This window comes from Callithrix jacchus, chromosome 15 (genome assembly GCF_049354715.1).
Source record: "Callithrix jacchus isolate 240 chromosome 15, calJac240_pri, whole genome shotgun sequence".
Taxonomy (NCBI): Eukaryota; Metazoa; Chordata; class Mammalia; order Primates; family Cebidae; genus Callithrix; species Callithrix jacchus.
The window spans coordinates 79366343-79381405 of record NC_133516.1 but is presented as its reverse complement, the minus strand read 5'-3'; the positions used below and the strand labels follow the sequence as shown (position 1 = coordinate 79381405).

Below are 15063 nucleotides of genomic sequence, written 5' to 3'. Positions count from 1 at the left end.
CTTTATTTGGCAGCAGCATTGACACATTCATCTGTCTTTGTTTCTTTTCTTTTTTTTTTCTTTTTCTTTCAGAAGGAGTCTTGCTCTGTCACCCAGGCTGGAGTGCAGTGGCACAATCTTAGCTCCCTGCCACCTCCGCCCCCTGGGTTCAAGCGATTCTCCTGCCTCAGCCTCCCAAGTAGCTGGGACTACAGGCAGGCCCCACAGCCTCCAGCCAACTATTGTATTTTTTGTAGAGATAGGGTTTCACCATGTTTCCCAGGCTGGTATCGAACTCCTGGTTCAAGCAATTCACCTGCCTCAGCCTCTCAAAGTGTTAATATTACAGGCATGAGCCATCATGCCCAGCCTGATTCGTTGATCATTCCTTCCTTTTTGAAGTTATCATTTGGTTTCTGGGGCACCCCCATCTTCTGGGTTTCTTCCCATCTCACTGCAATACTTTCTTCTTAGTCTCTTTTGCAGGCCCCTGTCCTTCCCCTCCTCTCCCTCTCTCCCTCTTCCTATCTCTACTCTCCCCAGGACCTCATTCAACCCCAGGGCAGTGAATGACCTCTATGTGTGGATGGCTTCCTGTATCCTGTCTCCAACCCCCTCAACTCCAGATTCATCTAAACACCTGCTTATGTGACAGGACCACTTGAGAGGTGAAATGGGCAACTTAAACTTCACATGCACTAAACTCTTGATCGTGCCCCCATCCCCCACCATTGATTTTCACTCCCCCATGAAAACTAACAGTCATCTTTGACTTCTCTCTCCACACCCAGCTCATCAGCAACTCCTATCAGCTCAACAGCCAAAGAGGTTATGAATCTGATCACTTCCAGTTCCTATTGTGGCAACCTCCCCATGCTCTCCCTCTGACTCATCCTGGGTCTGGTCCTCACCTGGACACGAGTGATCCTTCATAATTGTCCAGTGTTGGTCCCTCAAGCTTAGAATAAAATCTCTTTTTTTTTGTCATAGCCAACTCTGCCTGCATCTGGTCCACGGTCCTCCTCAACCTCACGTCCTACCATCCTGCACCCCTTGCTCATGGCTCCACCACTCTGGCCTCCTGCCTCATCCTGGAATGCCTCAAGCACAGTCTCCTCAGCTCAGGGCTGTGCCAGGCTGTCACCTCCTCCCTCTTCCTTCCCTGGCTTCCTTCAGTCTCTGTTCAAATGTTCCTTCCTCATAGAGACCTCAGTGACTACCTCCCTCTAAAAATGGCATTCCCTCCCCCATTACCCTGCTTTGCTTTCTCTGTAGCTTGTGACATTACCTGAGGACATGACACAGCTCTTCACTGCCTTACTGCATCTCTCCCACTAGAAAAGTCCCCAAAACTGGACTGTTTCCTACTTCATTTACTGTTTTAAAACCAGTTCCTACAGCAGTGCCTGGCACAGAGTAGGTACTCAGATATTTGTTGAATGACTGAGTGATGGCATGAGTGTCCACTGGAGTGTCCCTTCCTATCACAATTATGCATGACCTTCCGTGGTCACAAAACCCTGGTCTCACTGGTACCAAAAGCTGAGTTCCCCGGCCAGGGTGGCTGGGGACAGGAGGCCTGAGTTGGAAATGACTGGATGAGCCAGTGAGGGGATAAAGCATTGTCTGACTCCTCTCATGGGATTCTGGCCTAAGAAGGACTTTGTTTTCTCACTGCTCTTCTGGGTAGGAATGAGAGGAAAGGTGTTATTCAGTCCTCCTATGTGCTGAAGGACTTCCCTGCAGGAAAGGCTGTTACTCAAGAAGGTCTGGATCACTCTGAGAGTGGGCCCCTCGTGGTAATTCACTGCACAGGGAGGCCACGTCAGGCTGTGGAAAGGGGCAGGTTTCTGGGCCAGACCACTGAGTCCTGCCAGGATACTTCATGTAATTCACTGTGCAGGGTGGAGCCCCAACACTGGATCTATGTCTACTGTCTATGGGGCCTGGAAGGCAGCTGACCCTTGGTGAGCCTTAGTTTGCTCACTGAGAAAGACACCCTTTCCAACTGTTGCATAAACTGAAAATGCAAAGTACACAAGAGTCTCTGGCCAGCGCAGGCACTGAAGGTCAGCTTGTTCTCCTCCTGGGCAAGTTTTCTGGCAAGTCCATGTTTACTCTAGGTTTTCACTCCCTTCTGTGTGGCACAAGTTAACCCTTGCCTTCTGCTGAGTTCAGAAGGAAGGGTGATAGGACCATAATCAAGAAAGTACATAAACACCCTTTTTCTTAGGAAAAAGACCCAAACACATGATTAAAATAGCCGGTGTGCTGCATTATAAAGGTTATATCCCTTATCCTTACGATATGAGGGAATCAGTAGCGTGGGTAATGCAGACCGGCCAGTGAGCCCCATTGCCTTATTTTTACGAAGTTTTGAAAGATACGTTGGCCTCAGATGTATGGTCTTGATGACCCTTCATCTGGCACAGGATAAGTAATAGTGACTTTCAGGGGCCAGGCCAGCACTGCTGAGTGGCTGGGGAAGCCAGTCTGAAGTCAGCACCAGCTGTGGTCCCCACGCCCAGCGGAGGACCCTACTTTCCATAACAGGGATGAAGGGCTGGTTCTCTGCAGAGGTCGGGTGGGCAGTTGCAGATGGAGACAGGCTGGAAAAGCCCACACAATGGCTGGGCTTGAAAATTCAGTCATTGTTGCTCCTTAGGACAAGTAGTTCTTCAATGTATTCTGATTCATGACTCCTTTTGAGAATTCAACAAAAAACTGTGGACCCCTCTTTTCAGAAATATGCTCCAACCCACAAAACACATTTTGCTTGTAATTTCAAGGGATGCACAAATGCACTGGGATCTCCAAATCAAGTATGATGCTGTGGGGAGTAGGGAGAGCTGAGAGGATGAGGGGACCGAATGAAGGCAGTAGACCTAGCCTAGCCAGTGGGCTGGAGCACCAGCTGATAGAAAGAAAGGCGACCACAGTACTTTAGTACTTTCCTAGAGAGGCTCTTGATGAAAAAATAAAGCTGCCCCCTGCCCCCAGTGTATTAGAAATAAAATAAAATAAAATAAAATAAAATAAAGCTAAATGTGGGCAAATGCTTTAGGACCCTAATATAACTGCAAGTATAGCAACAGGGAAAGAAGAGCAGGGGGAAGAGGCCGCCCTTATCCTTTCTGTCAACAAAACCAAACCCAATGGACTGAGAGTCAGTCCTGTTATCTCAGCTGCGCTCCCTCCTATCACTTTTCTAGCTTTTCTTCTAAGACCCAGCTTCCAGTTTGCAGCCGGATGCCAAACTCTGCGTTTGAAGGAATTAGGGTTAAATAATGATGGTCATCAAGATTAGTGGAGAGGGCAAAGGAATCTGCCAGCAGACTCTGGGCAAACAAAGCCCTTCAAATTGCAGAATTCATTCCCCAACCCTTAAAAAAAAAGATAATCCCCAAGTATATTCAGTAGGGGAAAAGGAAATTTCATCTTGAAAACAAATCTGGAAAAGGTGCTGACATTTTACTGATAAGGGAGAATGAACTGCTCTCCTGCTTTCAGCTAGCCATGTAAATAGGACCTAAAGGGGCTCCAAAAGCCGATAACCTCCTTTGCTGGCTCAGGAATCAGCGCAAGTTCCAAATGAGCAGAGGGGTGTTAGAGATGGGCTTCAGGGATCAAGTTTCTAGAAACACTGTATTTTACAGTGCAGCACTTGTACAGAAAGAAGCAGGACTGTGATCTGGTGGGTGACAGTCTGGGTGAGGAGAGACTCCCACACAGGAGTCATCAGCCACAACATCCCCTGTGCAGAACCTCAAAGCATGTGTCCCACGTCCCCTCTGAACTGACCATAAACTTGGACCCACCAAGTCTGCTTCCTTAACCTCAGAGCCCCTGTAGCACAGGTACGCATGGATTTCCTAGAAGTACACAATATTAGATGAGTTCAGCTTACCTTTTGGCTATTAACAATTAATTTCTGTTGCCATTGTGTTTTTATGAAAAAGACTTTCTTTTCCACCTCTCTCCCATTATCATGTTCCATAGAGCTCAGCTTTGTGGTGAGGAAACTGACTGTAAAGTCGGGAATGAGGACACGGGCTCTACATGGTGTGGAATGGGAGTGAGACAGGATAGGACTTCAGAACTCAAGTGATCACACCCAGGAGAGAGAACAACGAAGCTGGGCTTCAAGATGCCTTATTTGGACACTAGTTTTTGATGTGTCTCTGATGGTTATTAACCAGGCATTTCAAGGGCAAGAAACGATTTCCCCCAAACTACCTTTCGGGACATTTCCAGGTTAGTGCCAAATACAAAGAACTGATACTCGGTTGTGAGTCCTGGGATGGGGTTCTGGCCCTGGCTCTGCTCTAAATGGGCCAGGGAGCCCTCCTGAAAATGCATTTCCTCTCTGGATGCCTTCAGTTTCTCATCTGTAAAATGAGGGTACTCGTCTAAACTGTCACACAGTTCATCCTACTTCTCAGGCTCCAATTCTACACTCCTCAGGGAGGAGACAAAAAAGAGTCACGAATGTGCTTCCTGCATTTTGTTAGGACAAAGCCCAGTTCCTCACAGCCTGGCACTGCCTCTTCCTAACACAGAAACTCCACTGAGACCTGGCAGGCCTGCTCCCTTCCCAACGTGTATTATTATGATTATTACCATTTGGTTTTGGCAGAGGCTGCCCTGTCCTCTCTACCCAGAGACTCAACCCCGACTCACCTCCTCAGGGAAGTCTCCCATATGGATCCCACTCTGCTCCCTCCTCCTCACGGCTGACCCTGTTGGGTCCGTCCTGCCAGCTCGGACACTTGTTTGTTGTGGCTTTTATAAAATACTCTGTAGTCATTTTCCTGTGGGTGTGTCTTTTCCCCTGCCCAGTGCCCCAGCTTCCCAGCTAAGAAGGTTCTGGGTGTGGGGGTCAGGACTGGGAGGGGGACAGGACAACCAGGGGAGGGGGTGAAGAAAGAGGCCATGTAGGTGACCAAGTAGAGCTGCCACTTTCCTTCCTGTCTCTTTTTCTTTTTCTTTTTCTTTTGGCAAAAGATAGGTTGACATCCAAATGAATGCCTTTGGGTAGAGAGGGCAGTGTTGGGGGCAGTTCTGTCTGACAGGCAAGGTACAGTAGGCAAGGGAAGGGCTGAGAAATGGGACCCTGTGTATGGGTGGTGGCGATTGGTGGGCACAACCTACCATCCACGGTGACTTGGCAGGAGCACTCAGCCTGGCCTGCGTCATTCTTGGCTACACACTTGTATAAGCCTCTGTCCTCAGGCAGTGCCTTCTCGATGGAGACGGAGCAGAGTGAGCCTGGGGAAGAAGAAGCATTGTTGAGTGAACCAGGTGTGGTCTTAGTACCCGCCCTGGCACCTGGAGCACGGCAGGTGAGTGTTACTCACATGGGCAGCCTCTGGGAGCCCAGAAGCCAGAAGCCCTGTGGGAACCAACCCTTTCTCCTCACCAAAGCCAGGGCACTTTCTGCTTATAACCCATGTCCAAAATAACTGATTCCTAGATATGTTCCTTCCTGATACCTCCTCCCCGACTCCAAAGAGTCCTGTTGTGGGGACATAATAGAAAGCTGCAAAAGAAGGGAGATAAATAGCCTCTGCTCTTGGAGACCATCCAATACAACAGAAGGAGATGCACACAGGCCCTCACCCTGGACGTCACCAAGAGAGAAAAGGAGTCTGGCACAGGGTTATAGACCTGTGTTAGGAACAGTGACAGGTGAGGGGACCTGCTCTGCTTACAGCAGTGATGCTGTGACTACATGCTGGAAAAGGGAGCTTTGAGCAAAGAAGTAGGTGGAGGAGGCTAGGAGCCCTTGTTCAGGAGAAGCACAGGCCTGTTGGAAGATCTGTTGGGAGGCGGTGACTACAGCCAGGGCCACAGGAGCTGACTTTTTAGGAAGGATGTCTGAGCTGTAGAACCATGGCCAATGAGGGGCACTAGGCCTGTGGAGGGGCCCTCTGGGGCTGCTTCCCTTCAGAGTTGGGTCTTCTGGTTGCCCCAGAGAGAAGCAGGAATGGCCTTCCTTCTCCATGAACTCTCCCTTGGGCCTGCCTTCATCCCAGACCCATCTTCTGCCGTGGTTTGGGGAAGGAGGTGTCAGCTAGGCACACACAGGGATCTGGGGTCTAGTCCTGGCCCATCCCAGCTCTCTCATCCCAGGGTTGATTACTTCTCCTCTGGGGCCCCTCTTGGGGAGGTTCCCTCAGGGTGTGGAGAGAGGCCTGCTGGACCAGGCAGAGGGGCAGTAGTCCCTAGGTCCTGCTTTCAGATGCACAAACAAACCAGCAGCAGGACATCCTGCTCAAAGCTGCCCCTGTTGTCAGGGCAGCAGCCGTCACACAGGAGAACAGAGCCAGGGCCACATGCAACCTGCCACCCGGAGCTCCCAGCTCACCTCCCACAAGCTGCTGGCACTGGGAGGGAAGAGCTGAGTGCATTCTGGGTGGACACTGACTACTGTCCCTGCTCCCCATTACACAAATGCACAGTCTTGACCAGCAAAAAGATTAGAAAGAGGAAGGATGACGTCAGTTCTGCCCAGAAAAGCTCACTAAGGCTGTAATATTCCCTTTTACTCCCTGCCACCTGGGGCAAGAGGGCTGATCTGCACTGCACTCCCAACCTCCCATGCCCTTATACAGACCGCAACCCTCAGGAACGCTTCCCTCCATTCTCTTCCCTTTGTGGTTGGGAGACAGAATTTGCAGAAACTGTAATGGAGAGGATTTAGGCTGGATTTTTAGGAAGTTCTATCATAAGAGTGAGAATCGTGATGTGCAGGAATGGGGAATGAGAATAACCATGTCCTGGAGAGAGAACTTTCCATTCATCTGGGTGGGCAGGAGAATGCCGAGATGACCTCTGTCCCCAACTAGAGGGCTCAGAGGCTTAGCAGAGACCAATCCCATCTCAAAATTTTCCCTCAAGTCAGGGTGGGGCCAAGGCTTTGGGAACAGATATCCCACCCCCAACTCACATCCTGTTCAAATCTTTGATTTTCTTTCAGTTTCAGTCCCTCAGCTGCCTTGAGCCTTAAGTCAAAATGATACAAGCTGCAAAGACAGTGCACAGAGAGTAGCGGGGTATGTGGGCCCGGCCCCCGCCCCCTCTGCCGGGGCAAGGCACAGGGCAGGCAGCTTTTCCAACCTGCCCAGAGCCGGGACCCCTGGCCATGTGCATTGGCTTGGGGAGGCCTCCTGGCAGGCTTGCAGGCTTGGCTACCCCAGCTGAAGAATCTGGTATTTCCTGTGGGACAGTTCATTCTTGACCTCCAGAAGAAAAACTGTTTCCCAGAGGTTTTTTTTGAGAAGGCTCATCCTGGTGGGGAGTTTTGAGAGGGAGATGAGGGGGATGGGAGAGGTCAGCAGTACTGCAGAGCGCTGCCTGGGAGAGCCCCTCAGGGCTGTGGTGAAGTAAGTGCTCCTGGGTCTGAAGCTCCCCCAGCTCTCCTTTTCTGAGTTGGGGGCAGAGGGGAGGAAGGGGATGTGGATGGAGGGAGAGAGCTTCCTGGAGGTTCTGCTACAGGGCTGCCTCAGCCAGCCTGACCCAGCCCACCTGGCAAGCCCAGACAGTACCACACATCTCCAGGTCACCCCCACAGGCATGGTGCCCTCCTTGTTCCCCCTAAGCCTCCAGGCCTTGGCAGACCTCTTCTGTGCTCCCAACTCTGAGCTCCTCCATGTCAAAGCCCGGCTCACAGGGCCATTGCTGACTTGCATGCCCACATCCCACACCAGCTCTCGGAGGGCAGTGACCCTGTCTATCACCAGTGTTTTTCCTGAGCCTGGAATGCAGTCACAGTAAAACATATTTGTCATTCTGAGACAGACGAAGGCATATTTCTGCAGCAGGTGACCTGGTAGGATCTATGTAAGAAAAGGTCACAAACACTTCATCAAATATAACTCCCTGTTGAAAAAGATAATATATAGCTTCAGAATAAAGAAAATTCATAGTTCTTCAAGTGGATTATGCACACAATGAAAGGGGCTAGAATAATGTCGCGCTCATCATACATGCTGCATAAATCCACTTTTCATAGGATAAACTTACATGGGTTTTTAAAAAACCTTTGCAAAATTCTACCCTGAAGGCAATTAAAAATGAATTACCTATTCACAACAGCAACAAAAATGAATCCTCATTGTTGGACTGGGAAAACTTTTGCCAGGGGGAGGAGCCTGGCCTGGAGACAGGAAACAAAGCATATGATAAAGCCCATCTCAGGCCACCACAGAGCTCCCCTCACCCCTGGGGCCATCCGCCTCCCACCCCTCAGCAGAGGCAGGTGCAGGAAGGGCTGGGGAAAGACTTGGGGGCCTACCTGCCCATGGCAAAGGGCAGGCCCAGCTAGTAGTAACTTTGAACCCCATCAGCCCTGCAGCTCTAGGGGTGCAGGAAGAGGAAGGAGACCTCCATGTGTCTGTGTCCTGCCAAGAATCACCTAGCCATCAACACCAGCCCATGACTGCCATACCACTTCTGCTCTCCTCAGCATGAAAGGGGGTTTACTAAATAGGGTGATATAATCCTGTTTGTGGGGGGGAGGGTCTGTGTGCTATGAGCCCTACTAAGCTACAGCCATCAGAGAAGTCCTCTATAAACAGAGCTACCACTAGCAGTCGGTGCACGCAGACACACGGGTTGATGAATCTCATGGCCAAAGGTAAGTGACAACAGGAAGGCCTCCTAAAGGAAGTGAATCTTGTTTGTAGCAGAGCTGACAGGATGGGGATCAGTGCAGCAAGAAGGGCTCCAAGTCAGGAAGCTGGGGGCAGGGCAGATGCTGAGCTGTGTGTGAAGCACGCAGGATGGTTGGCCAGCAAGCCACTCTGTCACCTTCCCTTATAACCCTCTCCAACCACCAGCTTCTTTATTTCCACTGATACTACCACTGTGACCCCAGCCACTCAGACACCCACACTTAGTGGTCTTCCATTTCTTCATCTTCTTTACCTACCCCCGCAACCCTTATCCTGCCCTTCCCAGCCAGGCAACAGATGCTATTACTTCTGTCCTTGCTTCTCGAACTGGTCATTCTCTGTCTGTGGTCCTGGCTGCTATGCCAGTCTAGGCCTTGCTGTCTCCCTTCCTGACCTTCCCTGGGCTCTGTATTTCTCTTCTGGCACAGACTCCACCAAAACCCCTAAACTGAGCTTCATGTACAGTGCTTGTCATTCCAAAATCTTGCATGATTCCCTACTGCCTTAAGACTGGAGTTCCTTGGCAGGAGATCGGATGAAACTGGGGCCATACGTCCTCTCCAGCCCAGAACAAGCTGTTAGCAGGATGCCTCTGCTGCTGTGGACCCCTGCCTGGAAGCCCATCCCCTCTGGCCTGCCTTCAGGGCTTAGATCAAAGTCCAGCACTCGGCTCCCTCTCTTCCCACTTCCAGCAGCTCCTCCCGACACACTCAAAGCACTTGTCAGCACTTGGCTCTAATAGTTTTACCACTGTAAGTGTGTCTTCTCTTTCCAGATCTATTGAGAGAAGACCCACTCCATCTCTCAGATTGCTCTAATCCCTGCAGCGGGACCTGCTCAAGTGGTGACTGATAGAAAGGCCTTAAGATAAGCTTTCCCCTTAACAATACACCAGGCTCTTGAAGTCTTGGTGAGTGAGGAGACAGAAGGTGGGGCTAATTTTTGAGACAATGCACTTTCCTGTATGGAAGCAAGACAGGCTCATTTCAAGGTCTGCTTCCACCACTGCAGGGAAAATACCAGAAACCTGGCAAGACTGGTGGCACCGTCAGTGTTTCAACCTTTGGACAACTGTTAACAAGATCAAGGAGTAAATAGTCATAGTATCTTCTGTTGATAGACAAATTCTCAGCTGCCACCAGTATTCTCATAGAATAATAGGAATTAACTAAGAGGTCATATAGCACAGTGGTCTAGGCAAGGGAACTCGGCCACCTGACCCCAAATCCTAGCTCTGTTACCCCCAGTACCTTCCATTTAGCAAGGTATGTAACTTCTCTGTTAGGTGGACAGAATAGGGGTCGTTGGGAGGATTAAATGGGTGAAAAGTTTAAGATGCATAAAGTAGTGTCTAGCATGTAGTGTTCAACAGATGTCCGCTATTCTCTAAACAAGAATTTAAAATATTATGAAGCTGTCTTACACTGTGATTTGGGGCTCTCTCTGGAATCCCTCACCACTGCTCTTGGTCTCTCTCCTCTCTGCGTGTAGCCTTTCTTGGATCATTTCTTCTGCTGCTGCTCTAGATCTGAACTGTTCCCTCTGGGATGGTTTCCATGGGAAGAGAGGCTGGAGTGGCTAAGATCTCTAGGCTCTTTACCACTCAGGGACCAGCAGGGAAAACATGCTCCAGGCACTCAGGGTGCAAGAAGATTGTGGGCTCAGAAGGGTTTCTGAGACCAGGCCTGGGGTCTTCCTTGCATCGCTTAGTTGGGTGAATTGTTTGTAAGTAGCTGTTGATGGCTCTGGGTTTAAACCCCGTGCAAGCTCAAGAGCAACTGCCCCCAGCGGACTTAACCTCAGTTTTCCTGAGGCTGGAGCAGCCACAGAACTCCCATTGTGCAGGCCTGTGTGGCTGCATATGTCCTGAGGGTGGTGGATGCCACCCTGCATCCTGCTCCAAGAGCTCATCACAGGGAGACCTGGGAAATGCTCCCAGTCAAGGTTTCTGATCAGTTTTACCAAGAACTTTCTAAGTGGGAGAGCCCCACAGGGCTGGCAGGACGGGCTGTGGCATCCACTCCTCTGGGCATCTCACCCCAGCCCAATAATCTCCATGCCTCAGGGGAGGGGGGCTAAGCCAGCAGAGGTAGAGGATGGAGGATTTGACTTCTGGAGGACCCTGCCAATCTGAGGACATCAACATGGAAAAGTTACTGCATCAACACATCAGCAGACACTAACACACTTTTCTCTCTGCCAGCCAGTGTCCCCCTCACTCCTTCAGCACTGAGATTCAACATGCTCTGCAGCTCCAGATGTGCTGTCCAAGATGTAGAGGGAAGACAGACCCTTACTGGGAGCTGAGAGGGATTCTGCTATATTCAGATGCTCCATTCCCGCTTGTGAGGGGAAGGCAGGCAGCGTTAGAAGGTGAGGGAGGGAGTGGGGAGAGTGCTGCCAGGGGCCAGTGAGGGCATCTGCTCACAGGGAGAGCACTCTGATACCTCGGCTCACTTGGATTTGACAGGACCTGTCCACTCCAGCCTCTTCTGTGGCTGCCCTCTGCCCCTCAAGGGTGAAATGTCACTTCCTGGGAGCTTCTTTGTACCCTGCCCTGGCTACAGCCACCAGCATCAGCTCAGGCAGGACTCTATTCTGCCCTGGAAACCTATCCCTCTGCTGGCCGCCAGAGTGGGGTGTGGAGGTTGGCCGGCTTTGGAGCTCCCACCCAGACTTGGGATTTACAAAAGCACTTCAAACCAAATTGAGGGTCCAGAGAAAATACTCCTGTGTCACCCCCATCTGTTCTCCAAGTATAAACTGGCCCATCTGAAAACTCCAGACCCCAAAAGTCCACATAGATGGAAGGATTTGGGGCCCCCCTCCTCTCCCCACCATCCAAGAATGTGAAATACCAGCAAACAAAAGTCTCATCCAAATTAGGAAGCGAGCAGCTCTGTCTGCCCATGAGTGTGTGCTGTAGGGGCTGTTTTAGGCTTGCGGCTTTCCCCACAGATCCCTTCAAACCCACCATGCGATCAAGACTTAAGTTATTGTTGACCCCAACTCAGAGCTCTGTGCCACTTGATCACTGTACACGCTTCCCCAAACCCAAGACGCTGCTCTAAACAGCTCCTGACTCAGAGCTCCTCCTGGCTCCAGCCTCCCTGTCCCCCACCTCCAAGGCTGTGAACAGAGCCCTCTCCATGCCGGAGCTGGGAATCAACTCAGGCTCAGGTCTCCTCCGGGGAGCCACAGATGGGGGTGCCATGAGAGGGCTCTGCCAGACACTGAGATGTGGGCATGTGCCACAAAGACCAGGATCCCAGCCCTTAGCCCCAGCCATGGTGTATGTACCCAGGGACCATGAGCAGGGGACAGGGGCCCAGCACTCCCACCCAGGGTATGGCCTGCTAACAGGGGCAGTGAGACCAAGGCTCCTTGAGCTAGCAGTGGCCCTGGCACAGAGGCCCCTTCTTCCCCAACCCCCACACTCATTTACCTTCTTGGGAGAGGATGATGAACTTGGTGGTCTTGAGGGTCTTTCCATTCAGCGTCCAGGTGATGGTGGCTGGGGGGTCAGAAGACACCTGGCACTGGAGCAGCAGCTTCTCGCCCTCTGCCACGCGAGCATCTTGCAGCTTCTCCTGGAAGGCTGGGGCTGTCCCCTGGCTCTCTGATCTTTTTTCATTATCTGTGGTCCCTATGTGCCCTCTCTTGCAGTTCACATCATTCTTAACATCTTTCTTGAGTTCTTTGCTAGTGGATGTCAGGGTCTCAGCAGGCTTGGCATTGCCCGTGGGCTTTGCGGTCTCAGCAGGCATGGCATTGCCCAGGGACTTCGGGGTCTCAGCAGGCATGGCATTGCCCGTGGACTTTGGGGTCTCAGCAGGCTTGGCATTGCCTGTGGGCTTCGAGGTCTCAGCAGGCTTGGCACTGCCCATGGGTTTCAAGGGCCCTGAGGGCTGTGCATTGCTCAGGGGCTTGGAACTTTCCACCACCTTGGCATTCAAGGTCTCAGCACTGTTGCCCCCATTCTCTGCTGGTAATTTCTTCTTGCCACCCAGCACTGAGCGAAAATCCGGGGTGGCAGATTTTGGCGGTGGCACCTTCTCAGGCACAGGGGCCTTGGGAGTCCCCTTCTTGGCCAGGACGGAGCGGAAATCGACCTGCTGGGGACTGTGCACCTTCCTCTCTTCCTCAGACACAGTCTTTGGCTTCACTTGCCGCTGCAGGTTGGCACGGAAATCCATCTGCTCGGCTGGGATCTCCTTCAGGTCGTCTTCTGATAGGGTCTTGGTACTCACCTTCTTCCCCAGGAGGTCTCGGAAGTCCAACTGCTCCACCTCCTGCTGGCGGATCGCCTCCTCGGTGTGCTGCCTCGTCTCCACGCGCCTCTTCAACACCCCTCTCACGTCCTCGCCGTCTTCCTCCTCTGGCCAACCCTGCCCTCTTGCTGGCCAGCCAGGCCTCAGGGTCCCATAGTGGTCACCACCACCACTATCAGCACCAACTCCTCCACCACAGAGGCCCTCACAGCTGGCAGGCTCCCTCCCCCTGCAGACAGTGAAGGGAAAAAGGAAAGTAGCAGGAGGAAAAGGGGCTGGGTAAGAAAGAAACGTCAGGGGAGAGCAAATCCCTGAGGCTGGGAGGGTAGAGGGGAGCGGGAGGGGGGGGGGGCCGCAGCCAGGCTGTGTTTATAGAAGGGAACATTGGTGAGAGGCCCTCGCTTGCTTAGTTGGTTTATTACATCGGTAATGACTTCAGTAGCCTTATAAGGGTGTGTACAAAAAAAAAATCACCCCCTCCTTCCCCTGCTCTCCCTCCCTCATTCCCCTTCCAATCTTTCCCTTCTGGTTTTGGCAGCCTCATCTGCAGGACACAAACAACCTAGGGCTGCTGGGCTGGGGCTGTGAGGGCCAGGAGGAAGGTGGGGATGGGGGCATGGCCAGGTGGGGCAGCTCCTGGGGGCACTCACCTTGGGAGGGCTTTGGCAGGACTGTTCTGTAGCATTAGTGACACCTGGCAACTGCATTCACCAACCCGGTTCCTGAGGAATTCCAAAGATCAATAAAGATCAAGAGGCACTCTGGGCAAAGGGCCTCTTCAGTGTGGACTTGATCACAGGCTGCTGGCCACCAGGGAAGATGGAAGTCACTAGCTTGGCTGTGACATTCACCCCAGACTTAGATTTAGGGCAGGACCCTCTCACTCTGTGGTCACCCTTTATTTTCTCGGTTCTTATTTAAAAAGAAGAAGAAAAAAGAATCTCTGGACAACCGATAAGGCAGGCATCCAGAAGTAGGAACACTTTTCTGTAAGTATATCATATAATCAATCAATCAACCAACCAACCAACCAATGAAAGGAGGAGGAGAAAGCCTAATCCTGCTGGGGACTGTGATGGAGCAGCCAGGTCTAGACAGATAGGCTCTGGTGGCCCTGCCCAGTGACCTTGACTGACTCCATGCTCCCTTAACACAGAGGTAGTTCCTTTCCCTCTCCTGCACAGGAATGGAAGCACCCTCAACACCCATTCATTGATAATGCTCTGAGATCAGAACCTCCTGTGTTAAAAACCTAACAAGTGTTTTCCCACATGAGTGGCCCTTTCTCTTCTTCCTTCAGGTTGGGAGGGCTCTGGATTCTTCATGTCCATAAACCCGCTCAGTCTCCTGCTGGTGCACAGAAGCTGAGGCCCTCTGCTCAGGGAGGGGCTGTATCCTGCCTGGCTGCAGCTCAGTGGATTTGCAGCAGATGGTCCCTCCAACCACATAAGGCTGCCACCTGCTGGCATTTCTGAGCTCTGACCAGCCAAGAAGATTCTGCTCAGGCAAGGGGAAGAGGTGGGGACAGGCCTGAGAGCCAGAGGCGACTTGTGATGGTTCTAACAACTGCATTTCATACAGCACCCTCCAGCTTTCATGACACCCACCCCCAGTTCTTTCTTGATATCCACAGCATGTCAGAGAGGTATAGAGTACTGCCATGCCCAATTTAAAGATAAGGAAAGGGGGCTTTGGGGTGGGACCCTCAGGGTCTCTGACAACAGAGCTCCCACTCATGCCCCTGGAAGTGCTGTCTCACTAGCACTCAGACCCAACAGCAGATGTGCCAAGCTCTGTGACAGATTCTTTACATCTCACTTAGTCTTAGGACAGCTCTGTGAGATTAGAGTTAGCACTGTTTTTGTAAGGTTAAAAAAAATGAGGCTTATAAAGGTGAAGTAGGCCGGGCACAGTGGCTCACGCCTGTAATCCCAACACTTTGGGAGGCTGAAGTGGGAGGACTGCTTGAGCTCACGAGTTTGACACCAGTCTGGGAAACACAGGAAAACCCCACCTCTATTAAAAAATACTACTACTAAAGGTCAAGGTTAAATAATTTGCCTAAACTCACAGAGCTTGCTAGTAGGGGGAGGGGTTGGGACCTGTGACCCTATGACCTTTGCACCCCACCCTACTGT

The 15063-nt window shown here is 51.5% G+C and overlaps 1 protein-coding gene across 14 annotated transcripts in view; it reads right to left on the bottom strand.

Moving 5' to 3' along the window:
- The window catches only part of MYLK (myosin light chain kinase), a 283432-nt gene that overhangs the window by 85407 nt on the left and 182962 nt on the right, over nucleotides 1–15063 (bottom strand). For 12 of the 14 annotated variants that reach the window (XM_078351929.1, XM_008982318.5, XM_078351931.1 and 9 more), the window contains 3 exons: nucleotides 13576–13647; nucleotides 12100–13154; nucleotides 5131–5247 (listed from right to left, as the gene is read on the bottom strand). In XM_078351929.1, coding sequence (XP_078208055.1) covers nucleotides 5131–5247; nucleotides 12100–13154; nucleotides 13576–13647 — 1244 coding nt within the window. Of the gene's footprint in view, nucleotides 1–4659; nucleotides 4743–5130; nucleotides 5248–12099; nucleotides 13155–13575; nucleotides 13648–15063 lie in introns of those variants that run through there. The other 2 variants (XM_008982320.5, XM_078351936.1) reach the window with 1 other exon arrangement.